This window comes from Dermacentor variabilis, chromosome 4 (assembly GCF_050947875.1).
Source record: "Dermacentor variabilis isolate Ectoservices chromosome 4, ASM5094787v1, whole genome shotgun sequence".
Classification (NCBI taxonomy): domain Eukaryota; kingdom Metazoa; phylum Arthropoda; class Arachnida; order Ixodida; family Ixodidae; genus Dermacentor; species Dermacentor variabilis.
This window is the reverse complement of record NC_134571.1, coordinates 233,444,979-233,472,613: the sequence shown is the minus strand read 5'-3', so window position 1 is coordinate 233,472,613 and position 27,635 is coordinate 233,444,979. Positions and strand designations below refer to the sequence as shown.

Here is a 27,635-nt window from a genome sequence, read left to right as displayed (position 1 = left end):
TTATGGAGCTTTGTGGGTGATGCTTTTGCGCCGAGTTTCTATGAACTCCAAACTAGGCCTCAAGCCATCATTTAATGTATTTGGTGAGCATTGAGTCAAAGACAAGCAGATAATCTGCAAATATGTCCATTGATTATGCATGTTCAACTGTGGTGACATCTGCTGAATGCAGCGGCTAAAGGATCTTTCTTTGCATACAGATGCCAGTACCTTGTGGACACGAAAAACCGCCGCCTTGTGTTTGAAGTGCACAGCACATCCGAGACACCTGTGCTGTGGAAGAGCGAGGTCCGCGTCCGCTGCCACAGGGTCAGTGCTTCACTCACGCTGCTTGGCAAGCCTTTACTTTTCTGCTGTCCTTCTGCAGTAGTGCTCTTGTCAGTGCCAAGTGCTATTGTTCACTAGTGTGCTGTCATGGCAGAACGAAACAGTGGAGCATGTCTGCGTGTGGCTTTTGTGCATGCTGCGATAAACTCCTATGCATGTGCACTTGTGTTGTGGACTCCACAACTTGTTGACAGTCGCCCACCTTATCAACATTTTAATGTCATGTTGGCGGAGCACTGTTAGCTTCTGCTTTGCTACAGTGCTAATTAATTGCATGCACTGTCTTGCACAAGAGGCACAAAAAAGAAAGACCCTACCCTCTTACATCCCCCGGCAAGTATTGTAGCAAAGTGGAGGTTTGCATCACTCTGATAATAAGATGCTGATGAGATGGGTGAGAGCAGCACACAAAGTTGTGAACCCTGTGACTTAACTGCATATCTTCAGCACGCAGCATGTACAGGGTGACTAGACTTTTTCCCAATGCCCTCTGGCCCTGCTAGAGGGCATTGGGATTGAACTTCTATGATGGGCAGCCTATGAACATGCTTAATCAGATTTCTTGCTCCCCTCGAAGCTACTCGAAGGTATTAGGATGCAGTTCAGCCACAGCACCCGTGTTCCAATTATTATTATTATTATTATTATTATTATTATTATTATTATTATTATTATTATTTCAATATACCTTACAGGCCTCATGAGGAGCATTGAGTAAGGGGGCATCACAGTAAGAAAGTTGTACACGAGAATACCGCACAGATGAGTAGAAATAGTCGCTGCAAGACAGGGTTACAAGTGCAGAGCTGTGGTAGTAAACAAGCATTGGATAAATTTTATCATGCACATTACTCGCACACACAATCAAACATCGTGTAAAAAAGTAGTTTAAAGCACGAAAAGCAAAAAAAAGAAAGGATACTAATGATACTGAAAATTTCACTTAGGGGTAGCATACAAAACATCTGACAGATTTTATTATGCACATTGCTCGCGCCCTTGATAAGGAAGTGTAGTTTAAGGCATGAAAGAGGGAAAAAATCAGTGTGTTGTTACAAAGGTATACAGAACATGGCATAAATTACAACACTTTCTTGTGGCAGAAACTGCATGTTTAGGAGTTGCCTAAATTTATCTTTATTTGTTTGGGTAACATTACTCTCAGGAGTATAATTCCACAAATGGATGGCTCGTGGCAAAGCTGACTGATTAAATGCATCTGTGTTTCCGTAGATGCGAGTGAAACTTAACTCATGATAACTCAGTCCGCAACTGAACCAAAACAAAATTCACTTGCTCCGCTGTTGACATTTGATTCAGTCGTTAGTATCAGGTGCATTTATATCGTAGAAAATATGCGTGACAATATTCTCAGTCAAGAAAAGCACGAATAACTCGGCCACTTCCATGATATTCACACTGATGGAATTTATATGGCAGAGGAAACTTGTAAATGCTGTGACAGTGCTTTTACTCATGGGATATCGTCAGCCCAACCTTTGACTATTTTCATTTGTTTTTTCAAAGTACATGGGGTAATGTACAAGCGACCTGTGTATTGTACCTGACACAATGCAAGCATGAAGGACACACATTATGGGCAGTGATATTGTCACATAGTAATGATGGCAAAGAACACATTAGCAATACTGTGAATGACAAAACTAACTTTTATTGGGCAAACCTGTGCCCAGAAAAACAAGCTACACTGAAAGCACAACATTAGTGGCAAACACAGTCGGCTATCGGCGAAATCTGATCTGCTGGTCAAGCGCATTGGCTTTTATACGAGTCATCGAAGGTTTCAAAGTAATGGCTGGTGCCTACTTGTCTTCCAGAAAGTTCTACACAATTCGCGTCGCACATGCGATCAGATTACTCAAGCTTCGGTGACAACAGACAGCACATAGGACCCTCCATAACATTCAAGAAACTTCCGATGCATATGAGCGTGTCCCACGATGAGCAGTAACGTGTTGGATGGTGAAAAGCGGTCACCCAAAACCAGATAAACAAGTACACTTGTCAATGGCCCCCTCTGAAAAAGCATTGTCCTGATGCTACAAAATAGGAGAATGAAAAACAAAAGGAGACTTACAAAAGTAACAAAACAATCCAAAGTAATGCAGACCAAAAAAAGAAAGTCCGAAGTTCAGCTATGCAAAGTCCCAAAGTTCATCAGCGCTGGTAGAACGGCTTAAGTCGCACAACATGGACTATTTCAGGTCGCAAGCAATGCCGCTGTGATGGCGAAATCCCATCTGGCGCGACCTCATAGAGGAGTATGCCAATGCGTTGGATGATCTTGTAGGGTCCGAAATAGCATCGCAATAGTTTCTTGCTGAGCCCTTGTCAGCGCATCGAGGTCCTAACCCAAACATGATCGCCGAGCTGGTATTCCACGTAGCGCCATCGAAGATTGTAGTGCCGGCTGTCGGTGCTTTGCTGGCTCTTGATGCGCCGGCAGGCAAGCTGCCAGGCTTGTTCAGCGCATTGAAGATAGGCGGCGACGCCAACATTTTCTTTGTAGGTGATGTGCATCAATATGGCGTCGACAATCATCGTCGGGGTCCTTCCATAAACCAGCTTGAACGGCGTGATCTGTGTTGTTTCTTGCACTGCCATGTTGTAAGCAAAGATGACATACAGAAGCACAGCATCCCACGTCTTGTGTTTGTCGTCGACGTACATCGCTAACATGTCGGCGAGCGTGTTGTTCAGGCATTCTGTTAGGCCATTAGTCTGCGGGTGGTAGACAGTGGTCTTCCGGTGACTTGTCTGACTATACTGCAGGATGGCTTGAGCAAGCTCAGCAGTAAAAGCCATTCTTCTGTCAGTAATGAGGACTTCTGGCTCATCATGTCACAGCAGAATGTTCTCGACGAAAAATTTGGCTACTTCAGCAGCACTACCGTATTTAGACGATTGTAAGTCGACCACTTTTTTCTTAATTTGAAAATCTGAAGGGGGGGGGGGGGGGTCGACTTACAATCGAAAACAAAACATGGCACCGCCAAAAATGCGAGACCAACGGGAGCTACAATATAGTTACAATTTTATGTTTGCTCTATGGCCCTACCCGTAGCTTTTTACTATCCCGCATATTCGTTCGCTTTTCGGAAGGGTGTTTCAACATTTTGGAGAGTTTTACAGTGCACACAACACTCTAGGGGGTGTCGATAGTTGATGGAAGTGCCACTGTTCCATTCGTGGTGGCAACCTCAGAACGGCGGCGCTTGCGGGGAGTATCGGTAGTTCATGGAAGAGCAGACACTGCTCGCGGGTTTCTCTTTCCCTGTTGTGCTTAGCTTTCTCTATATTTTGACGAAAGGCATTGGTTTGGCGCTTTCCACTTGACTGCTGGCTACATGCTACTTCTATGCTTCCTCAGTCGTCATGAGTGCTCCAGGCCCACTAATCATTCGGCACTCGTCTGACGCCTAAGAAACGGCTGACGCCTAAGAAACAAATCACTACGCAACGGGCCACAAGTTCGATGTCTCTGAACGAGTGGGGCAGGAGTGGCGACTGCAGTGAAGTGAAATTTTCACCTGTGAGGGCAAGTGAGGAATTTCCCACATGCCAAAGTCTGGACGCTTTCCGGAGCTGTAGGCTAAGCTTGCGTCGTGCGTCGCTGAAATGCGTGATCGGTCCCCCCCACTGAAGTGCGGCATGGTCACGAAACAAGTCCGGATCGTCGCCTTTTAAGGACCTGCTCCACCATGAGTACAACGAGTGGCTGGCGGGAGAAGACCGTGAAATTACGCCAACCAGACCTGTCAAAGGAGCCTCCCTGACGGCTGCGTGTGGTTGGGTGCATTCGGCGTGGGCTACTGTTGCACAAGATGTCGTGGTGCGGTCGTTTGCCAAATGTGAAATTTTGCTGGACGACGATGCACTGTGGGACCGTAGCAACGATGTGGATGGCAGCACTAGTGAAGACGAATGGTCCAGTGAGCATGTCAGCTACTAATATATTTTCGTTATCGAATGCACCCTCGGGTATGCTCTCCTTTTTTTTTTTACCTTTCACTCGATATGGGGGGGTCAACTTACATTCGAGTCGACTTACAATCGTGCAAATACGGTATCTTTAGGCAGAGCTTTTGTTTTGGCGTAGCTGGCAAGGTAATCTGTGGCCATGAGGATCCACTTGTTTCCAGATGTTGACATCAGGAAGGGCCCCGGCAAATCTATCGCGATCTGCTGGAACGGTCTGCAAGGAGGCTCGATCGGCTCTAGTAATCCCGGCGGCCTTGTGAATAGTGTCATGCATCGGTGGCAGTCTTGACATGTCTTGATGTAAAGGGCGACGTCGGGGGTCAGGTGGGGCCAATAGTACTTCTCTTGTATTCTTGCGAGCGTAAGGGAAAACTCCAGGTGCCCGGCTGTCTTATCATGATGCAGGGCATGCAGGCCTTCTGATCGGAGTGCAGTGGGCACGACGAGAAGGTATTGTATTTACTTGCATAATGATCGCACTCTCGTATGATCGCACCCCTGAATTTTGTCGTCAAAATTCAATTTTTTTTCTTTCCCGTGTAATGATCGCACCCCGAACTTGCCGCAGTGATATGCCGTATGCCTAGTCTAGCTAATGATGATTGCGCTTACCATCTGTCAAATGCTGTCAAATGCTGTCAAATGCTGTCAAATGTTGTTGAATGCTACGCGAACGACTCTTCAAGACATACCGACCGGTCTGCAGCATGAAACATCCTTAAGCAGACGCCCCATTTTATTCCTTTCATCACTTCCCACACTTCCATGCAAAAAAAAAAAAAAAAAGCGACAACCAAACTTGTCTTGGCTTTATTATTTGTAGGCTTTATAATCGTTGTGGTCAACAATAACAACAAAAAGGTGCCTTCCGATTCTTCTCGTCTGCACTCATGGGCATGCAACAAATCACATGCGGCAATGATAGTAGCCACGTGTACCCTGATAGGTTAGAAGTGTACCCTATTCATACGCCGACACTTGTAACACAGCTAAGATAGTCGCCCACCCTTAGCGCAAATGTGCCGTGTTAGGATAGTAGTAAAGACAAATGCCGCAGTTTCCGCAGCATACCCTCCATGTGTTTCTGTGTCGCTGAAAGCTAAGCACGCCCATGTCTGTTTCTGTCCCCTCAAAGTGTACATGGCTACGTTATTGCCACAGACTTGTTGATATTGTTACATGTAGAAAGTCAGAGATGAAAGAGGCTATTTACAGGCTATTTACACTGGAACCAGGCAGCCCGGCCAACATAGTATCGTCAGCTTTGCGGCATAGAGCCAAAACGTCGAGGATGTATGAAACGTACGGCTCTGTAGATGTCTGAACACGAGACGCAAGAGCCTTTCTTGCGGCAACCTTGCACTCAATGTGGTCACCAAACAGTTCCCGTAGCTTTTCTTTGAAACTGTCCCAACTGGTTATCTCGCCGTCATGCCCTTGGTGCCACATGCGTGGGGTACCGCCGAGATAAAAGATGACATTGGCAAGCATAATCATTGGGTCCCACCTGTTATTAGCACTGGCATGTTCATAGAGCTTTATCCATTCATCAGCGTCCTGTCCCTCCAGGCCAGAGAACACACCAGGGTTGCAATGTTGGGCAACCATGACGATTGGAGCAGTCGGACAAGCTGAAGCGGTTGCAGAGGCGGTCTCGTCACCGGGAGGCATGGTGACAAGCTTGATGTACCGATTGCTTCGAAGTTCCTTGGTGAGGACGGGGATCGTTAACCTCCACCAGAATGTTACATGTGAAAAGACAGAGACGAAAGAGGCTATTTACAGGCTATTTACACTGGAGCCAGACAGCCACGCCAACACTCTCTCATGACAAGGGCACAGACAAACTTCATCATCATTCTCGCGGAGGCTCGTCTCTTGAGCATCTCTCTATGATATCGTAATAATTTCAACGATATTATTCATTACTGACATGGAAGAAACTGTTTCAATATCCGTAATGTATTTACAAAAAGAAAAAAAATCTCGTTCGGCGTGTTCGGCTTGCTCCATCGGCCACCATTTCTGTTTGGTGTCCCGCGCTGTTACAGCGGCAGCCACCTGTTTGTTGACCTATTGTCATCCTGCAGCAAATGCTGGATGAAAAAAAAAAAAGTTCTTTTCGTGGAAAATTTAACCCGCGTAATGATCGCACTCCTGAATTTGCGGCAATTTTTTTTTTACAAAAAAGTGCAATCATTATGCGAGTAGATACGGTAGCTTGTGCGGGCTGGTGAAAAGTTCTCCACCAGGACAAAATTTCTTAAGAAAAACGAACCCAATCTGCGCCTAAATACCCACAGGACAACGTCGGTCTTGCCTTACAAGTACTCAGCAAGGCTTCTGAGCTCTGGGTCTGCTCGCTGCTGCTCGGTGTGTTCACTTATTGTACCTAAAAAGGTGTCCTCGTCTTGGTCATCTGGTGGCGTAGGGTGCGCAGGAGCGCGAGACAGGCATTCGGAATCACAATGTTTTTGGCCTGACTTGTAGATTAAAGTGATGTCATATTCTTGAAGTCTGAGGCTCCACCGTGACAGGTGTCCTGAAGGGTCCCTTAACTCTAGCCAGCATAAGGCGTGATGGTCACTGACGACTTTGAACAGCCTGCCATATAGGTAAGGGCGGAGTTTTGCTGTAGCCCAAATGTCTGTGGTGCCGCCCATATGAATTTGGGTATAGGGGACGAAACGGTTTCTCGTTCGCGATGCCCAAACTTTTTTTCTTTTTCTTTTTCACTATAGGCATGCCTGCTCACAAAGATTGGTTTTCTGCTTCTTCGGACAGAAATCGCCCCTACTAACCATAAGTCCCTTCTGCTCGAGTGCCTTGAGGGAAAAGAGCGACGACAGCTTATAGTTAGAAGCCGACCATGCCTGGTCTTCTGGCTGTTTGCATCTGTGTGGCCCCAGACAGCGCACGGAATGCCTAGGGCATCGAGAACGAGAGCCGCTGACAGGCCCATTTCATGCCAAATACCTATAATTCTATCCTCTCCGGCTGCAGTACTAAATGCTTGCTGTTGGAGGAGGCTTTAAAACAGGAACTGAAACTGCAGTAAACATGAATAACGACAATGTGTTTTTACACAAAGTAAACTGTAGTCACTGTTGGAGAACCACAAAACCTTCTGCAATGCCTGCGCTACACGGTGCCACTGCTCAATGTAGCCAGACAATGCAAAGCCAGCCCGCTAAAACACTTACAGCTCAATTAAATGTGCGGAAATCGTTTGTAAGCGTCTCTATGAAACTTTTTTTCAAGTTGTTTGGCCATTAACAACAAATAATACAATAAAAAGTGTATTTACTATTATTTTTTTTATCCAAAAACATTCCTAGAGTCTGGCAACACTGACAAATGTGCAGCGAGCGTACAGCGGCGTCTGCCTGTCTTTTGCCGAATGTAAGCGATGCCAGTGAACCATCGGCGGCGGCATCCCGTTGCATCTATTTGTGCTGGGTGAAGTTCGCCGTGAAAGTACGCTTCATGTATCCTGGGCTTTAGATGTGTCAGCGGTTCAGCGATGCATGAAAAGTCCTTGACAACGTGCCTGTAGTAGGCACACATGCTAGGGAATCTACGCATTGCCTTCTTGTCTATAGGCTGCGGAAAATTTGCAATGGCAGCTGTCTTCTGCGGGTCAGGGCGGACTCCAGATTTGCTGATGACGTGCCCCAGGAACAGACGCTCACAGTAAGGGAAGCGGCATTTTTCCATCTTCAGAGTGAGCCCTGATGACTTGATGGCCTCTAATACTGTCTCAAGCCACCTAAGGTGATCGTCGAAATTTCTGGCGAAGACGACGACGTCATCCAAGTAGACAAGACAGTTCTGCCACTTTAACTCTGCTAACACCATGTCCACCATGCACTGAAACGTTGCAGGCACCGAGCACAGTCCGAATGGCATGACCTTGTACTCGTAGAGGCTGTCTGGCATGATGAAAGCGATCTTTTCTCGATCCCTCTTGTCGACTTCTATTTGCCAGTAGCAGTCTTGAGATCCATCGACGAAAAGTATTTAGTGTTACAAAGCTGGTCCAATGTTCCGCTATCCATGGGAATGGGCATGCGTTCTTCTTTGTAATTTTGTTCAGACGACGATAATCGTTGCAGAAATGCAGGGTTCTGTCATTTTTCTTCACCAAGACTACAGGAGATGCCCGCGGGCTTTTCCATGGCTGGATGATGTCGTTGCACAGCATTTCATCGACTTATTGCCGTATAGCTTCACATTATCGCGTCGAAACTTGATAACTTGAAACTGATACTTTTCTATTTCAATTCTGCAATCAGCCCTCCACGATTGGTCAAAAACTTTATTCTACTAACCCCACTTCGCCTGTTTGTACGTGACGTCAGGAAAGCTGCGATAGCTGCCCATCTGATATGTCGTGTGCACACTGATTATGCATGACTGGACAGAACAAAAGAAAAATAGTTATTTCTGATTCGGTGCCTTTGCGCCGTTTGCCCTTGGCTATTGGCCAAAAGTTTTTGGGCTCGGTGGCTGTGCCACTATGCAGTCATTCAACCCGCTCGTTTTCGCTACGCAGGTTTTTGCACCGCTCATCACCCAGATGCTATTGCTGTCCCTGGTTCCCGCCCCTTCGCATGCCACCTGTGCCATCGAATCCCTTCATTTCAAATCTCCCGCCGGCCTTGCTGCACAGCTGCCTGCAGTTTCAGCCTGCCCGGCGGCGCTACCTCTGCTATTCCTCGACTGCCCCCGGACTCTCCCATGGTCATCGACAGCGACAGACACGACGACTATAAAGGCGCATCATCCGCGCTCGGCGCTCTGTGGGCTCGGTGGCTGTGCCACTATGCAGTCATTCAACCCGCTCGTTTTCGCTACGCAGGTTTTTGCACCGCTCATCACCCAGATGCTATTGCTGTCCCTGGTTCCCGCCCCTTCGCATGCCACCTGTGCCATCGAATCCCTTCATTTCAAATCTCCCGCCGGCCTTGCTGCACAGCTGCCTGCAGTTTCAGCCTGCCCGGCGGCGCTACCTCTGCTATTCCTCGACTGCCCCCGGACTCTCCCATGGTCATCGACAGCGACAGACACGACGACTATAAAGGCGCATCATCCGCGCTCGGCGCTCTGTGGGCTCGGTGGCTGTGCCACTATGCAGTCATTCAACCCGCTCGTTTTCGCTACGCAGGTTAGTAAGCAATACTCTCTTTTCGCAAAAAAATCGAACAACTACTGTCTCCTGCAGCTGCCGGGCCCACAGTGCTGCCTTTCTATTGCTCTCGAATGTGCTGATGTCATGCTTACCCTGTTGCTCTTGGCTGGCGACGTTGAATCAAACCCAGGCCCTGAAAAGGTGCTAGAACAACTGAAGAAACTGTCTGATGGACAGTCACATTTAATCGCCGAGGTCCAAGGACTTAGAAATCAACTTACTACTACGGTACAAGCTATTTCTGATCTGAGTAGCAGGTTATCCGCCCTGGAAACTAATTATCAAGATGTTGTAACCCTACGCACCGACATAAACACCATTTGCGCTAACACCACCCAAACAACCAAAGAAATCCGAGGCATAGAAGCCCGTTTGGATGATGCCAAAAATCGCTCACGACGTAACAATTTAATTTTTTACAACATTAAAGATGAGAATGCATCCGAAACATACCCTGAATCTGAAGAAACAGTCCTCCGCCTGTGCCGTGATCACTTAAACTTATCCATTGACCCCAAAGAAATTGAAAGGGCTCACCGTCTCGGGCGCCATTCTGCTAATCGCATACGACCCATAATAGTCAAATTTACATTTTATAAAACCAAGGAGCTGATTCTTTCAAATGGCCGTAAGTTAAAGGGCACCAATTACAGCATAGGCGAGGACTTTTCACGCCCTGTCCGAGAAGCGCGAAAGCACCTTGTAAAGTTTGCCAAAGCTACTAACACTAAATTTTCCTTGCGCTATAAAACCTTGTGTATCGGTACTAAACGTTATGCATTCGACGAGTCATCACAATCTGTACATGAAATCTCATAGCATACGACTTATCGCCGCACTACTAATCTTCCTTGTAAAAGCCTTCGCGGTAAACTGCCAAATCTTTCTCTTTCTATTATCTTTACCAACATACGTAGCTTCCTCCCAAAGCGTGAACACATCTGTAATCTTGTTTCTTCATCTGCCAGCAATATACTCGTACTAACAGAAACGTGGCTAACAGACGACGTCACCAATCCGGAAGTTTTGGCTGATTTGCCGCAATTTAACGTTTTTCGCAAGGACCGCAAGAGCTCACGAGGAGGAGGTGTTCTTATTGCCACTAACCAGCTGTTGCCTTGTTCTGTTATTAACATCCAATCGGAGCTTGAAATACTATGGGTAATCTGTCGTTCTATACCACAAATCGTCATACTAGGCGTCTGCTACAGACCCCCCTCCAGTAATGCAATCTTTTCTTCGCAGTTAAACGATAGTCTGAATCAAATAACTGGCAAATATCCCAACGCGCGCATTATTCTTTTTGGTGATTTTAATTACCCCTCCATTGACTGGCTGAACCTAACACCAACAGGCAACACCGAAATTACTAACTTCGTTGACGTTTGTTTGAATTTCAATCTCACCCAGTTAGTAACTGAACCCACACGAGTCACACATGAATCCTCCAACATCTTGGATCTTATTCTAACTAGTCACCCAGAAAGTTTATCATCGCTTACTTACCTCCGCGAAATAAGTGACCACAAAGTTTTACACGCTACTTTCACCGTCACCCCTGAATCGCGTCAAACTTTCCACAAAACAATTCGCCTCTATGACAGAGGGAATTACGAAGAAATTAATAATCACCTGACGGCGTCATTTCCAACCTTTGAGACGGGTTTCGATGATCGATCCCTGGAGGATAATTGGCTCACTTTCAAAACTAAAATTGCCGAACTCACCGCGAAGTTTATTCCCACCATCACATTTCGTGCAAGTCACAACAAACCATGGTTTTCAAAGCTCTTGAAGACACTCGAGAACAAAAAAAAGAGACTTTTCCGTGCAGCAAAACGCAACCCAAGCGCATGCGCCTGGGAGAAATATTACACAGCCGAATCAACATACCTGCAATCTATCCGTAACGCAAAACGCGATTTTTTCCAAACTGACCTCCCCAAGATCCTAATAAATAACCCGAGGAAGTTCTGGAAAGTACTAAATCCGCAACAGGCTCCGATCATCACACTAGCTAACCCACTTGGCGAGATGACAAGTGACATTGACTGTGCAAATATTTTTAACACCGCTTTCTCATCCGTCTTCACACACGAAACCGATATGCCACTTTCTACCGCAACTACCAACCTAAGTTTGCCTATGCCTTCAATCACGTTTTCTGCGCACGGCATTATATGTATTATAGAAAATATCAAGATGTCATCTTCAGCGGGTGCTGATGAAATCACCCCCAAGTTCCTCAAAAATACTGGCCATGCTTCCGCACCGTATCTATCAAAACTTTTTGCACAATCACTTTCCACAGGTAGCATTCCCAGCGATTGGAAGGTGGGGAAGGTTGTTCCGGTCTTCAAATCAGGTAACAAAGAATCACCCCTTAACTACCGCCCCATCTCTTTAACAAGCGTGCCGTGCAAAATCATGGAACATGTCATTTATTCCCACATAATGAATTTTCTTGACTCTATTAATTTTTTTCATCCTGCTCAACATGGCTTCCGTAAAAACCTATCCTGTGATACACAATTGGCTATTTTCATCCATGACGTGCATATGAACCTTGACTGTAACCTTCAAACTGATGCAATATTCCTGGACTTCGCGAAAGCATTTGACAAAGTACCCCACCTATGCTTGCTACTAAAACTTTCATGGTTAAACCTTCATCCTAACATTTTACAGTGGATAAGTGAATTCCTTGCTAACCGCACCCAGTATGTTTACGTTAATAATCAAGCCTCTAGTACTCTTCCCGTAACATCAGGTGTCCCGCAAGGATCAGTCCTTGGCCCGCTATTATTTTTAATATACATTAATGACCTACCAACGCATGTCTCTTGTAACATCCGTATTTTCGCCGATGACTGTGTCATCTATCGCACAATCAATAACACCTCTGATCAGCACGCCCTCCAGAATTACTTAAACAGCGTACAGAACTGGTGTAACCAATGGCTCATGGAACTAAACCCTAATAAATGTAAACTCGTGTCTTTTAACCGAAAACGTAATCCTCTCCTCTTCTCGTACAAAATCTCGCACGCCACGGTAGAATTAACTCACACTTATAAATACCTCTGCGTAACATTGTCCAATGATCTAACCTGGAACGCACATGTCACAAAAATCATATCATCCGCTAACAGAACCCTTGGATTCTTAAAACGTCATCTACGACATGCCCCACAAAACGTAAAACTACTTGCCTACAAATCACTTGTCCGTCCTAAATTAGAATACGCCTCTGCTATTTGGAGCCCTAACCAAAATTATCTAACAATTTCCCTAGAATCAGTACAAAGTCGAGCCACAAGATTCATATATTCATGCTATTCATATAACGTTAGTATATCATCATTAAAAGCAGAGGCAGGTTTAACATCTCTAGCTTGTAGACGTCGTATTACTAGTATGTGCTTGTTTCATAAACTTTATTACAGCTCACTTCGTCATCCGCCCTACATCAATCCGCCGGCACGTATCTCCCCCCGCATTGGTCATCCCCTTCAAGTTGCACGGCTTCGTACGCGCACTGCTACTTTCGCATCTTCATTCTTTCCACGCTCAGCCCCGGACTGGAACGGCCTTCCACACGACATCGCCGCAATCATCTGTACATCCACATTTCTGAACTGTATAACTACTATATTTAACAGCGAATAATCTATGTTCATTACATGTTTTCTTTGTTTATTATGATTTATACATGTAACCCACCCCTTATGTAACACCCCCACCCCCGGGGGCCTTTAAGGTAATAAAGTGAAGTGAAGTGAAGTGAAGTGAAGTGAAGAGGCTGCACCCACATCACCTGCCTGTCACGCAACGTCACAAAACCGCGAAAACTTGCCGCATCAAAGTGATTTGTACTGTTAAAAATGCATTAATATGCTGAGTAAAACTGAATTTTCTTCTGAATAGCCGCAGGCTGCCCCGTTACGAAAGGAATAAAAGATGGCTGCCGCCGATTGCTCAGGCACTGCCTACTTGCACCTGCCGGAGAGCTTGGGCTTATTTGCGTACAATAAAATTTTTTGCGTGGCAGTGTAATGTTTTTGAACACTTTCAGCATGTTTACTACCTCGCTCTGCCAACTCTTTGCTGAGGATCCATTTTAGCGGCATTCTTAACCTTCTGTTGCATGCTGCTACAATTTTCGACCAGCCACCGCAAACTAAGTAAGGGAAAGCACCGCAGACGCCGGCACCGCTCTCTTTATCCAGTTACCGATTTGCAATGCACTGGCTCAGCCCCATTGAATCCCTCTCCACTTAAGCGTGCTCCTCGCCTCATGTCAGCCAATTAGATAAGACAAGCCATTCAGTGTAGGCAATGTTATTCATTGTGAAAGCAGACAAAAGTGACCTCCTATAAGTGAGGAGTGCGTTTGATTGGTCTGTTCAGACAACCCTGCAGGTGACTGCCCGATGCTTGCGTCGGCGGTTACGCAAATTTGACGTCAGGAGATTGGAATAAAAACATATTAGAATAGTTTTACGTTATAGGCCCTCTGGTTTCCACAATTTTCTCGAGGTATGCCATTGTCGTGCCCTTGTTGATGACTTGAGCTGCTGGCTGAAGTTGATTAGCATCACTTACGCTTTTCCTCCATGCAGTCAAGTGATCCCTCTTGCCACGCAAATTTCCCGATCGAGCAGAAGACGTTGATCGCCTCCGATGGTGCCTTCTACATCTGCAGGTGTTTCGGTGCTGACGGAAATGACAATGCTGGAGCGCGACGGGATGCTGACTTGATCTTGGAGCACACTCAAGGCGTGGTGACTATGAGAGCTCTCCGGCAGTACCGCTTGATATTCCGACAGCGTTATCGACTTCGACTTCAGGTTTATGATTGCACGGTGTTGGTTCAGTAAGTCCATGCTGAGAATTATGTCTCGTGAGCACTGTTGGAGGACGACGAACGTCGCAGAGTAACTCCTGTCATGAACTGTAACTCTTGCCATGCAGATTCCAGTTGGCATTATGAGGTGTCCACCAGCTGTCCAAATTTGAGAGCCGTCCCATGCAGTCTTGACTTCCTTCAGCTTGCCGGCGAATAATCCACTGATGACGGAGTAGTCGGCTCCAGTGTCTACAAGCACGGTGACTGGGTGGCCGTCAAGAAGCACGTCGTGATCTGTGGCTCTCTGCCTTCCGTTGCAGTTAGGTCTTTGCGTCAGATCACGGCTGCGTTGTGTTGACTTGTGGCTGGTATGTGGGGTCATCAGGCCGTCTTTCGTCGGTGCGTTCTTGGCTCCCAGGCTTTGTCGGGATGGCAGCATGATATTGCAGCATCATCGAAATGTAGCTTGAAACGTCATCGGCAGTGGCGGAGGATCGTCATTTCAACATACAGCAACCGCACCTCTAACGGTTGCTGCTTTTAGTTTTCTGGATAGGCGCTTACGGACTGGCCGCAGGCTGGCCCAATGTATGGCCGGCGCTGCAGCAACAGGTAGTGTGCTGGTGACGGCAAACGGGACGGTTGCCGGGAACTCCACTGAGTGGCAGCCAGGTAGCCAGCGATGCCAGGAGGGCACTCCCCAAGCTGTGGACACTGCACATTGACAACGAACCCTCTCATTCCCAGGTGGTGGTGGTCAGGGGTGCGCCACCTCTTATCACCTGTTTTACCTTTGACGATGTTGCATATGCCCTCTATGTAATACCCTCCAACGGAGGGCCTTCAGGGTATATCGAATAAAAAATAAAAATAATGCTGAATAATAAGATGTCCGTCTTTCTAAGCAAAGGGTGGCCATGCTGGCAGCTATGGCAGTGGAGGACAGTATTGTAGCATTACAAGGCCCTGACACGGTCACGGAGGGGGACCTTGACGGCAGCCGACGCTGGCATAGGTCAACGGTTCCAGCTGGGGTTGCGGTGATTGTGCTTGTCCAAGTGGTTGTGGTTGTCCAAGGTTGTCCAGGAAATCCAAGTGATCGCTGAATCTCTTTGACGATGTCGGTGATTGAGGCCACTTGAGGCTGCGACCTTGGAAGGAGCTTCTGCAGTTCATCACGAAGGCTCTGATGGTCTCCCGCAGGTCATCACTGCCTAGTAGCTGAACATTGGTGTAGTTTGCGGTCAGCAGTTATACTGCCTTGTCTGCATATCGAGTGTCTTCTTAATAGTTGTGGCCTTGGAAATAGATTCGGCAACAGTCTTAAACAGGTTACGCATCAATCCGGCGAAAAGCTCTTTCCTTAAACCATGCATCAGGACAGACAGACAGACAGACAACGAACTTTATTTAATCCTGAGGAGCTACCAGGACCTCCTAACGGGTGGCCATTGTAGCCGCTGGCCGCGCCCACGTAAAGGACAGAACGCCGTGACGCTCCGCTCTTTCCTGGGCCCTCTGGATAGCCTGGGCTTGCTTTCGGAGTACCATGCTTCTGATGGCCTCCTCCCATTCGGCTTCGCTGGAGAGGAAGTCGTTAGGCAACGCGGGACATCGCCAGAGCATGTGAGCCAATGAGCAAAAGGTTTCAGTGCAGTCTGGACAACTAGGGTCCACATCCGAGTACATCCTACTGAGGAATCCCCGCGACGGGAAAGATCCCGTCTGCAGCATTCTAAGTGTAGCTGACTGACCTCTACTGAGCTTCGGGTGAGGCAGAGGATAAATTCTCCAACCAAGTTGGTAATGTTTAGTGATTTCATTAAATGTGAGGAGTGGATCGTTCTGCTGAGGCCCTTCCTGCCCCTCCGGAGCCTCCAGACCGTCGCGGCGCGTGAGTTCTCGCGCACGGTCGTGGGCAAGCTCGTTGAGGTTTGGGAATCCCTCGAGAACGTTCGTCCCCACGTGTGCGGGGAACCACGTGATATAATGAAAACCGGGGTAAGCCCTTTTCTCTAAAATAGAGGCCGCTTCTCGTGCGAGGTTACCCGACTCGAAAGCTCTGATTGCGTCTCTCGAGTCGGTGTAAATGTAGGAACGCTCTGTATCACACAAGGCCAGCACAACCGCAATTTGCTCTGCTATACTCGCGGTGGCCGCTCTGACCGAGGCCGAGGACCGAAGCACCCCCCGCCCGTCTACAACCGACAGCGCGAACACTCTCCTGTTCCCGTACTGCGCCGCATCGACAAAGAGCGCGGAGTCTCGGTCATCTCTAACTTTCTTCAATATGGCTCGCGCACGGGCTTTACGTCTACCCTCGTTATGCTGAGGATGTACGTTCCGCGGGAAGGGCCTCACCAGGTAGGTTGCCCTCGTTTCTCGTGTCAATGTTATACGCCGGTCCTCCATTATCCTAGGAGCCATGCCAACCTCGTCGAGAATTCGCCTGCCAGCTTGGGTCGACGATAGCCTAACCACCTGGGCAGTGACCTGTGCCTCTATGATCTCGTCTATGCTATTGTGCATACCGAGTTGATCTAGCCTGTCGGAGCTCGTGGCAATAGGCAAGCCTAGCACTTTCTTGATGCTCTTGCGCATGAGTGTATTTAATTTGGTCTTTTCCGTTTTTGTCCACACTAGAGCCGACGCCACATAGTTAATATGGCTCATGAGGAACGCGTTGTACATCCGAAGGAGATTGTCTTCACCTAACCCCTTCTTTCGGTTGGACACCCTAGCAATTAGCCGCAACATATTCTCTGTTTTGGCTGTAACGTGGGTAATTGTTCTGGCATTACAGCCCCTCGCGTCTATGAGCAGGCCTAGGATCTTAACTGAGTCGACTCTGCGAATTTTCTGCCCATTATTCGCGTATAATGCCACGGGTAGGTAGCTGGTTGAGGGGTGTCAGACCCCGAACCCCTTGCCTTGCGGGTCTGTAAAGCAACAGCTCCGATTTACTCGTAGACAGCTTGAGACCCGTGTCCGCGAGGTAAGCCTCCGTCTCGTCCAAGGCCGCTTGTAGAGCTTGCTCCATTTCAGCTAGGGAGCCCCTTGGGCACCAGATCGTGATGTCATCTGCGTAAAGTGCGTGATCTATGCCCTGGAGGCCGCCCAGCCTATCTGATAGACCCTTCATGACTATATTGAAGAGCAGTGGCGAGATGACTGATCCCTGAGGGGTACCCCGAGCTCCCAATTCGTACACGCTCGACCGAATCTGCCCCACCTGAATAGTAGCAGTTCTATTCATGAGAAAGGACCTGACGAAGGCCTGGAATTTGACTCCCAGGCCTATCCAGGCCGTGGCTTGCAGAATGTATCTATGAAACACTGTGTCGAACGCCTTAGTGAGATCCAGGGCGAGAATCCCTCTCACGTCCCGGGTGCCGCTATCAAAGATTTGCTTCCTTAGCATTAGCATAACCTCCTGCGTCGATAGGCCGGGCCGAAAACCAACCATATTATGTGGGAAGAGGTTTTTGCGCTCTATGTACCCGGAAACCCTGTTCAAGATCGCGTGCTCCGCTACCTTGCCTATGCACGAGGTTAGTGATATTGGCCTCATGTTGTCCAAATGAAGAGGTTTTCCTGGTTTAGGGGTGAGTGTCACTATAGCCGACCTCCATCCGTCAGGCACCTGTCCTGTCTCCCATACCCTGTTGACCTCCTTAGTAAGTAGTTCCACTGCTTTATCGTCCAGGTTTCGTAATAGCCTGTTAGAAACTTTATCCGGACCCGGAGCCGATCTGCGGTTTAAATTGTAGATCACCGCCCTGATCTCTGATTCTGTGAAAGGCGCGTCCAGTTCCTCTACCGTCGCGCACTCGATCTGCGGATAATCCTCTTCCTGCGTCGGCCCTATAGGAAGGTATCTATCCGCGATCGCATTCAAAAGTGACTCTTCAGTACGTCCCTCCTGTTTGTGCCGGTGTATGACTTTACTAAGTGTTTGCCTTTGATTATGCTTTGTCTGCGCGTCACCCAGGAGGTGCTTGAGGAGGTTCCACTTCCCTCCTGAGCGCATGTACCCGTCTACTGCCGCGCAGACCTCGTCCCATTGTAGCCTATTGAGCTCCGCACAATATCTCTCAATCTCTCTATTAAGCTCCGCAACCTTTTTCCTCAGCCTACGATTTAACCTTTGTGTTTTCCACCTCATCAGAATTGACGATTTCGCCTCCAACAGATGCGCTAGGTGCGGATCCATTCTTGGGACCTCCGCTTCTGTTTGTACTACCTTAGTAGCCCTCTCGACGTCCTCTGTTAGCGATTCGATAGCCTCGTCAAACGAGGAAAATGTGCTCGTTCGCTCCTTCCTAAGTTTCCTGAACTCCTCCCAGTCCGTGACTCGAAATACCCTGGCCGGTCGGGCGTCCACCGTCAATGTTACCGCTACTATGAAGTGGTCACTGCCCAGGTTCTCCTGCTTATTGGCCCACGTTACATTACCTACGTTCCTTACACAGGCCAAATCAGGCGTTGTGTCTCGCGCAACTGACGTGCCCAGCCTAGTGGGGAACCCTGGGTCCGTGATTACAGAAAACGCAAGATCATCCAGGATCCTCGCCAGGTTCTCTCCTTTTACAGTCCGTCTGACGTAGCCCCATGCATTGTGAGGGGCGTTAAAGTCCCCAGCAACTATCAGAGGAGAGTGTTTGGCTATCGAAGTCGCCTTCCTAAGCAGGGAGTTAAACGTCTGTCTCTGGTCCGACGGCGGGCTATAGACATTAAGCACAAAGACGCTCTGCTTGAGACGCCCGTGCGGTATAACCTCCACGAAAAGGGCCTCCATCTTACCCCGTCCAGACTGGATTGGATGTTCAATAAAGGCTAGATTTTTTTTTATCATCGTAGCTAGTCCTCTGCCTCGCTCGTTCCTGACCGACACAGTGTTGAAGCCAGAAAGGGTAGGGTCGTCACATAGTGTTTCCTGTAATAACAAAATCTGCGGTTTTTCCACCTCATTCGCCAAAAATTGCCGTAGCGGAGCCTTGCGCCTTTGAAAACTAGCGCAGTTCCACTGCCATATTACCAGCTCTTTGTGAGCACCCGCCATGATGCTACAACAACATACCTTGCTCCACAGCCGGAGCAACCTCGGAGTGATTCACTGCCTTGCTTTGCGCTCGGACCTTGGCTTTGGCCTTAATCGCCGCCTTTTTTTCTAGTACGGTCACTCTTTGGACCAAAAGCGTTATGCTTTCCTGATTTTCTCTACTTATCCTAAGTAGTTCCTCCAACATCTTTCTTTGCTGGACCTCTCCCTCAGACGTTTCCGAGTCGCTCTCGTCGTTAGGAAGGGGTGCCTTGCGCTTTGCTTTAGTGAGCCCTACGCGGGGTATATATTCGACTACCTGTGGCGTCTGGTCGCACGCCTCTATTTCAAAGGACTTTGGGTTTGCCTTGGCGGCTTTGAGTCGGCGTACCTCCTCTCTAAGCTCCTTAACTTCCTTAAGTAATGCGTCCACGTGCGACCTACTACCATGCTCTGGCGAAGCCGACCGCGTTACCTCCGTGGGTCTCTGTAGCTCCTCCTTCTTCTTCCCTTTGACACAATCTGCCCAGGTAGGCTCCTCCTGGATCCGCACGCTGGACACCGAGCGCCCTCTTGATCTGGAGCGCTGCCTGATTGCACCGCGCTTCTGCGCAGCTGGCGTGCGAGAGCGGCTTCTTTCGGTGCTGCGCTCCTGCACAGCTGGCGTACGCGAGCGGCTCCTGCCGCCCGCCGTGATGCCGTCGGTTCCCAGCTTCAGCTGCTCGGCGCGTCGACGCCGCTGCCGCCGTCTTCTTCTGACAATATATGGAACTTGAAATTTGTCCCTACACTCTTTGGCCGCTGTGGGGTGCGGGCCACCGCACAAAGTGCATTGCGGATCGCACTGGTGATCTTCCGCCGGCGATCGTTTGCCGCAGGTGCGACACCACTTGCTTCCAGGGTTGGGACACACGTCAGCCCGGTGTCCCAGTCCTCCGCAACCGTAGCAGACTTCCGTGTGGCGTCGGTACAGCGTGCAGCGAAACATGCTCGCGCCGCATGCCACGTAGTTGGGCACCCTCATTCCCTCGAAAAGTACCACCACCGCTGTAGTGTTCTTGATCCGCCTGGCCTCCAAAGCGCCCGGATTCCGATAATTTACAATTCTCGCTCTGAGTTGAGCCTCGCTGACTTCCACGTCGACTCCTCTTATGACTCCTCTACACGTATTCTCGGGTGGGGCCAGGTACGCCGCCACCCCAAACGTGCCTTCACCGAGCTTGATTTGCTGCACTCGGGCGTACGCGTCCGCGTTTTTCTCGTGAGGAGTACACACGACAAAAATGTTCTGAACTCCATTGGGACACATCGTGTCCTCTTCGATTGCGGCCGGAGCCAAGGATGCCGCCATGGCCAAGGCTTGCTCAAAGCGTATTTTACTGACCTTGTTGACATTCAGGCCGTCGCGTGGTCTGACAATAATGCGAAAAGTGTCCCTCGGCAGTCGAGGCAGCCTGGAAGCAGCCGTGACGCGTCGTATCGCGTCGCGTGGTGCGGCGGTGCGGCTGCCGTCCCTCCGTCTGCCACTTGTATTTCCACCGTCTTGACCCGAAGAATATTCTTCCCTGCGCCTGCCGGGCCGGCGGCCGTACGCCACCTTCCATCCCGCGTCGCATGCCTCTTCTTGTGTAATCTCTTCTCCTTCCACAACGTCCATCCTGGATTCAAAGTCCCACATGCGCGGGAGTAGGCCTAAGCCTACCCTCGCCGTGTTTCAAACACTCGCAGAACGGCAAAATGTCCTCCCACCGACGAAAATCCGGTATCGGCAGAGTCCTCTTGACGTGCCACGTCGATTAAGGCATAACTCGCCCGGTTGCGCAGGGAGACCCACTCGAAAACATTGATGAAAGCTGGAGCCGATGTCAAAGCGTCCGCACTAGTCGACTTCTTCTTCCTTCCCCATGCATCAGGAAGTGAACTTTTTTTCTCTTCCAGCATGTCTGGGTCGGGGTGTTGGAAGAGGCGAGTCATCTCCTCTGTAAAGGTTGCGATGTTCTCGCTCGGCGGCTGCATCCGAGTTTCCAGTAGAGCTTGGGCTTGCTCTTTGCGCTGGAAACTCGTGAATGTCTGCAGGAAGCCGTTGTGGAGCACGTCCCATGTAGTCAGGGTTGATTCCCGGTTCTGAAACCACATACTGGCGGTGTCTTCTGAGGTGAAGTACACATGCCGGAGCTTGTCGTTGGAGTCCCAGTTGTTGAATGCAGCGACCCTTTCGTATGTTTCCAGGCAGTTATTCGGGTCTTCAAATGATGGTCCATGGAAGGTTGGTGGCTCCCTAGGCTGTTGCAGCACGATGGGGGACGCTGTGCTGCCATTGGGGTTGACTTGACAACGGTCTTCCTGGTCATCTCATGCAAAAGTCCGTGCTCCGAGGGCAGTCCTTGCAGCCTGTGGCTACCTCGCTGGTTCTTGGCGACGTTGGTGTTGTCTTCCACATTCGGGCTTGGGTCATGGCTTTGTGGAGGTGTCCGGTAACTGAACGCAAAGCACCTCCACCAGATGTCACATAGTAGCGACTGCAAAGAACACAGTAGCAATACTGTGAATGAGGAAACTAACTTTTATTGGGTGAACTTAGGCCCACAAAAACAGGCTACACTTAAAGCACAACGATAGTGGCAAACACAATTGGTGATTGGCGAAATCTGATCTGCCAGTCAAGTGTGTCGGGCTTTTATACATGAGTCATCAAAGGTTCCGGAGTAATCGCTGGTGCCTGTGTATCTTCTCGAAAGTTCTACACAATTCAAATCGCACATGCAATCAGATTAGACAAGCTTCGGTGACAACAAACAGCACGTAGAGCCATCGATAACATTAGAGAAATTTCCTATACATAGGGGTGCATCCCGCGATGAGTGATAACATTTGTTATATGGTGAAAAGCAGTCACATGAAAACAGATAAACTAGTACATGTGTCAATATTGTAGCTACCTCGCTGCGTGGGTGCAGTGCCATTGAGGCAAACTGTTAGGGGATATCATTTACAGGCTCATCATAGTATCATTCAGCACGGTTATAGGCATGCCTTAATTGTAGTAAATTATTTTTTAACATTATTTACAATTGAGTTCGTCTGACGTATGCCTTAATTTAAACGTGATTAAAATAAACACTATCTTCATTCACATTTCACAAGTGTTCAGTACGGCACTTCATTGTAAGCTTTTACACAATTTAAACATGTATTAACTCTAAATTGGTTAACTGGATTGCTAATTTTTAATGTGTAGCTTTGGCTGCCTATATTCCTGGGTTTGGTGTGGCTGCTGGGTTGGGCAGCATGTCGGCAGATGTTTGTTGATCGATACTTACGAATGTTATGCAGTAAAACCTCATTAAACCGTACCCACTTAAACAGTAGTTTCATTTTAAAAGTAGTAAAGTCAAATCCCTGACTCAGCGACCATTGAACACAATGTGCTTTGTATCCGCGTAAACCATACCAGCTTATCGCGTACGCATCGGTTAAAACGTACCGTTTCCACTTTTCGTCGCGCAAACATGGTGGTGCATCGCCTCCATTGGGTGGCCCGGTAGAACAACAAGCCTCAGAGATTGCAACAATGGCCTCTACACGCCCTGTGCGTTTGCATGTGAAGCCACATCAACATCATTTCGACGCCGTGCCAGAGAAGGTTGTGGTGTCGTGCTAGTGAGGACTCGCGTCATGCCGAAGCTCAGATAAAAAAGACGCCAGGTGCTCAGCATAGAAGAAAAATTGGACATCATCCATGCTATCGAACATGACACGAAGAAGTTGGCGCTGGCACATGACAGAGATCTGCTGTTGACTACGGTGTGTGGCATTTGGAATGCGAAGAAGTTGCTCGACAGCGCTGCTGCGACCGCGAAGAGATGTCGGCTACGAGGTTCGATTTTTCGCCATCGTTGCCTCTGTTGTTGACGAAGTGTTGGCTAGCGACAGTGATGAGGACGACACGGAAAGCGACAGCACAGGCGATTCAGGCCCGACAGTGGCAGAAGCTGCACGTTACGTCAGCCTCAAGAATGCAATCGTTGTGACGAGAACAGGGGCACGATAACGTAGCTCTATTCCAAACGAAAAGTATTCCAAACTCCGGCACCCGGCAATGAAAAAGGCGCCCCGGGACTTCTGCAGCACTACTGCACGCGTGCACAGAGAATAAGTAACGCCAACGAGGAATCTGCCAGGCCAGTGTTTGCCGAGAAGACGGGGCTGGCTGAAAAGCTGGCATGCAGCTTCAGTAAGTTTGAGGCCGCTGTCGTCGTGCTAGGCCGCCATGGCATCAAATGAAAATAACACTTTTGTCGCGCGAAGTGAATAAATATTGCATGTTTTTTCCCCTTTCATCGCACTGTCTCTGAGTTCCGTTTTCAACAGGTAAGTGGACGATCTCATGCTATTTCGGTTAAACATCAGTACTACCGTTTAGTACGTAATTTTTCCGAGCTCCGGCCAACTACGGTTTAACGAGGTTTCACTGTATGTGCAAATACAGTCAAATCTCGATGATTAGAACTCAAAGGGGCCTGAAAATTTTTTCGAATTAAGGGAAGCTCATTGAACATTAGACGGTCCATGTGCACTGAGCCAACATGAGTGACGAGCTTTGAAACTGTAGCTTCACGGTAGTGCTGCCTATGCTGCCATGAAGACACACTTCTAGGCAAAATTTTTCCTACTGTAAAGCTGCAATTCAAGGCAAAATTCTCATATGACCTGCACCCCAACTGTACAGTTACATTTTTAAGATTTTAGGTGTGAGTTATATACAACAAAATACGGTACTTGCAACGGGAGCAGCTGCTGACACTGTCGGGTTGGAGGTGCTGCCACACTGCTGAGATCATGGTTGGTGGCACAGTATGTTTGAATTAACCATCGTAATTGCTTATGCATTTGAATTATTGGGCATTTTCACACATTGAAATACACATAATTTTAACAGGACCGCAGTGTCAGTTTGAATAAACGGGAAGTTCGAATTATAGGTGAGCTTGAATAATGAGATTCCACTCTGTCACTGAGTGGGATTTCATAACCCTTGTACTCTGAGCTTCAATGTAGTGGCTTAGTATACTTGTGTGCTCACTTGATGTTTTTAGCCGACATCATCTGATTTGATTTGAAACACGAATGCTTGGGCGCAACCCTGATTCCGAGTGTGAGCCTCATTTTGGATGTTCGGCTAAGGCTCACCACCACGGACTTGTTGCTGATAGAGTTCGAAGCATCAATCTATCTTGTACAAAATCCCAAGTTTTTGATACTGAAAGAACTGTCAAAGGTTCTGGCCAGGAAACATTCTGCAATTCCAGAGAGTATTGGATCATCAGACATTCCGAAGTGTGTGCTGCTAACTTTGGTGGGCGTTGAGTGCTTTTTTTATGCATACAAATCAATACTTACTTTAAAAAGGTGCAACATGAAACCCAAAAACTTAAGATGGTGCTCGTTTGTCACTGCTTTCACAACTTTTCTCATTGTGCCTAGTCACACTAGATTTCAGATAAATCTTATAACCTACGCAACCTGCCTCATTCTGTTTTATTGAGAAAAATTATATGAATTTCACAAAGCAGGGGTTTGGTGGGCTGCGTTCCTTATAGAATCACAATTTACCCTCAAATGCATAGCAGCAGTTCTTATTAATTGAGCCTAGAGCCCTCTTTACACCTTTTTTAACCTTTTCACTGCCACTCCTGAGTTATCTCCTGTTGCACACATGCCCAAACTCCATGCTACTCCCGAGTATGCTCATTTTACCTATTTTAACTCACTCCCTGCCACTCCCGTATTCAAACTCATGGCCATGTCGCACCGTCTATGGAGAGATTACATAAACACATACAACTTGTAGGTTAAATTTTTTGACAACAGATGAAGCGCATGTTTCTACATCCACGTCGCTTCGTCTTTGTCTCAGCAGCATAGCCATGGTGAGTCAGCGTGCCACATGCATCCGTGCTTTGACAGACAAAAAAACTCGGGAACTGTTGATCAATCCGAACTCGGATGAAAGTGACAAGAATGAAGCAGCTCAGCTGAATGGCTTGTGGAGCTAAGACAGTGAGAAAGAGCCCCTGCAGCCTAAGAATCCAAGCAAGAAGAGGAAACCCAACGAATTGCTGCTGGAAGAAGAAAGAATTCATGCCTTAGGAGCACGCAGTCGACTCATCTTCAAGAATCTGCAATGGCATCACAGCGGAGACCAGAGAGCTCAAGTTTTTCTTAAGTTTTTTTATGCCGGTAGTGAGTGAGGAGAAATATCCCAGTAGGGAGTGTGGAGAAAGGCAGAAAAAAACTCGGCAGTGAAAGGGTTAAGGGGCTGTAAAAAAAAAAAAGCTAACAGCTGAGAAAACGGAACAGTTAGGAAGTGCTCAAATTGACAGCAATGTCAGAAACAGCTCTGAATGGCGTCTGATAGAGTTATTAGATGTTTCTTGGCACAATTAGTACCGTGATCAGGGATGGCACATGTGCACGTGTATAGTGAAGGGTCATGGGTTATGTTCCAGGACAGTGGCTCCTTTTTACTCTTGATATTCTTATGCGAATGTGGGATTAATTACACTGAAGCCTATATACAAGATATTTATAAAAACTGCAGCACGGGTCAATTCAGCTGACAGCTTGACATCCAGGAGCAGTTCGTCTTCTTCGTCGGACTGCCCGCTTAGATCGTTCAAAAGAAGCATGCAGTATGCATGTAGCATTATTCCCAGCAGCAGAAGAACCATTCCGTTGCGTCTAAATATCTATGTTAACAGGAGAGTAATAAGGGTTGAGGTGTGTGACAGCACAACGTCAGGGGACTGTGGGACAGCTGAGGCACTGCCATTGACTGGGGCGATCTCGTATGTAACTGTAATCACGGCACAGAGCACTGGGTATGGGCCTGTGTGCTGAGACTGGAGGTTTTCTGACAGCCCAATGTGACAGGTTGGGGATCGCAGCAGTACCAGAGATCCAGGTGAAAAGTGCACGTCTCTGTATTGTCGATTGTACAAATGCCGTTGGCTCTCTTAAGGAAGTCAGGATGCGAGCGTGGGCAATTTTGTGTGTGTGGGCTGTGCTAGGGATGGTGTCAGGTGCATATTCGCTGACCTCTGCAGCAGCGAATGGAAGGGATGTGTCCAGTAGCAATGTTGATTCTCGGCCGAACAACAGAAAAAATGGGGAATAACTGACAGTGTTGTGGTGCGAAGGATTATATGAAAATGTGACATACAGTAGAGAAAAGTCCCAGTCAGTACGCTCGGAGGAGACATACTTTGCAAGCATGTCTTCCAGGATTCAATTCGGACACTCAATGAGACCATTAGTTTGCTGATGATAAGATGTTTTTTTAATGATTGCCAAAACGATACAGTTTGAGCAGATAACTTGTGGCTATTTTTTAAGAACATAGTTCAAAACTGTTTGACATCATTTGTACCCGTAAGAAAAAAGAGAGGGCATAAAAAGAACCCGTGGGTAACCCGTGATATAATACACATGAAACGTGGGATTACAAGGCTAAGAAAAGCTAAAAATAGGTCTGGTGAATCTCACTTAACTGAACTAATCCGCAAGCTCTCTCATTCTCTAAAAGCAAATGTAAGAGCAGCTAAAGATAGATACCTTAATGTTACTTTAAATAACTTTATCAAAACGGCTCCCCATAAATTCTGGCGATATTTGAACTCCCGAACTCATAAAGAAAACAACCTACCGCACACTGAAGCTTTAAATAAAGCAAAAATGTTTAATGACTACTTCAACTCTGTTTTTACCACTGATAATGACGTTTTACCACCGATAGGAATTGATGAAGAGACTACAAGGGAACCAATGGACGAGATAATTATTACGGAACTAGGGCTCTTTTCACAGCTGCTTAACATTGATGAGAAAAAATCCAGTGGACCTGATGACATTCCAAATACCTTCCTGAAAACATACGCCGAGTGGATGGCCAAATACCTCTCACTTATTTATCAAAAATCAATGAACACTGGTGAATTACCGCGTGAATGGAAAACTGCTAAGATTATGCCGATCCATAAATCTGGAGATGTCACAAATCCCTTTAACTACCGGCCGATTTCTTTAACCTGTACTGTTTGCAGAATATTTGAACATATCATACTTAAACACATTATGCAGTTCGTCAACGACAACAAACTTCTATGTGAAAATCAACATGGGTTTAGACAAGGCCGGTCGATGGCAACGCAACTAATAGAAACAAT

At 47.7% G+C, this 27,635-nt stretch overlaps 1 protein-coding gene across 6 annotated transcripts in view; it reads left to right on the top strand.

The window, feature by feature from the left end:
* Nucleotides 1–27,635, top strand: part of LOC142580199 (RING finger protein 141-like) — a 253,897-nt gene that overhangs the window by 148,948 nt on the left and 77,314 nt on the right. For all 6 annotated transcript variants that reach the window (XM_075691085.1, XM_075691086.1, XM_075691083.1 and 3 more), the window contains one exon: nt 201–309. In XM_075691085.1, coding sequence (XP_075547200.1) covers nt 201–309 — 109 coding nt within the window. The remainder of the gene's footprint in view (nt 1–200; nt 310–27,635) is intronic.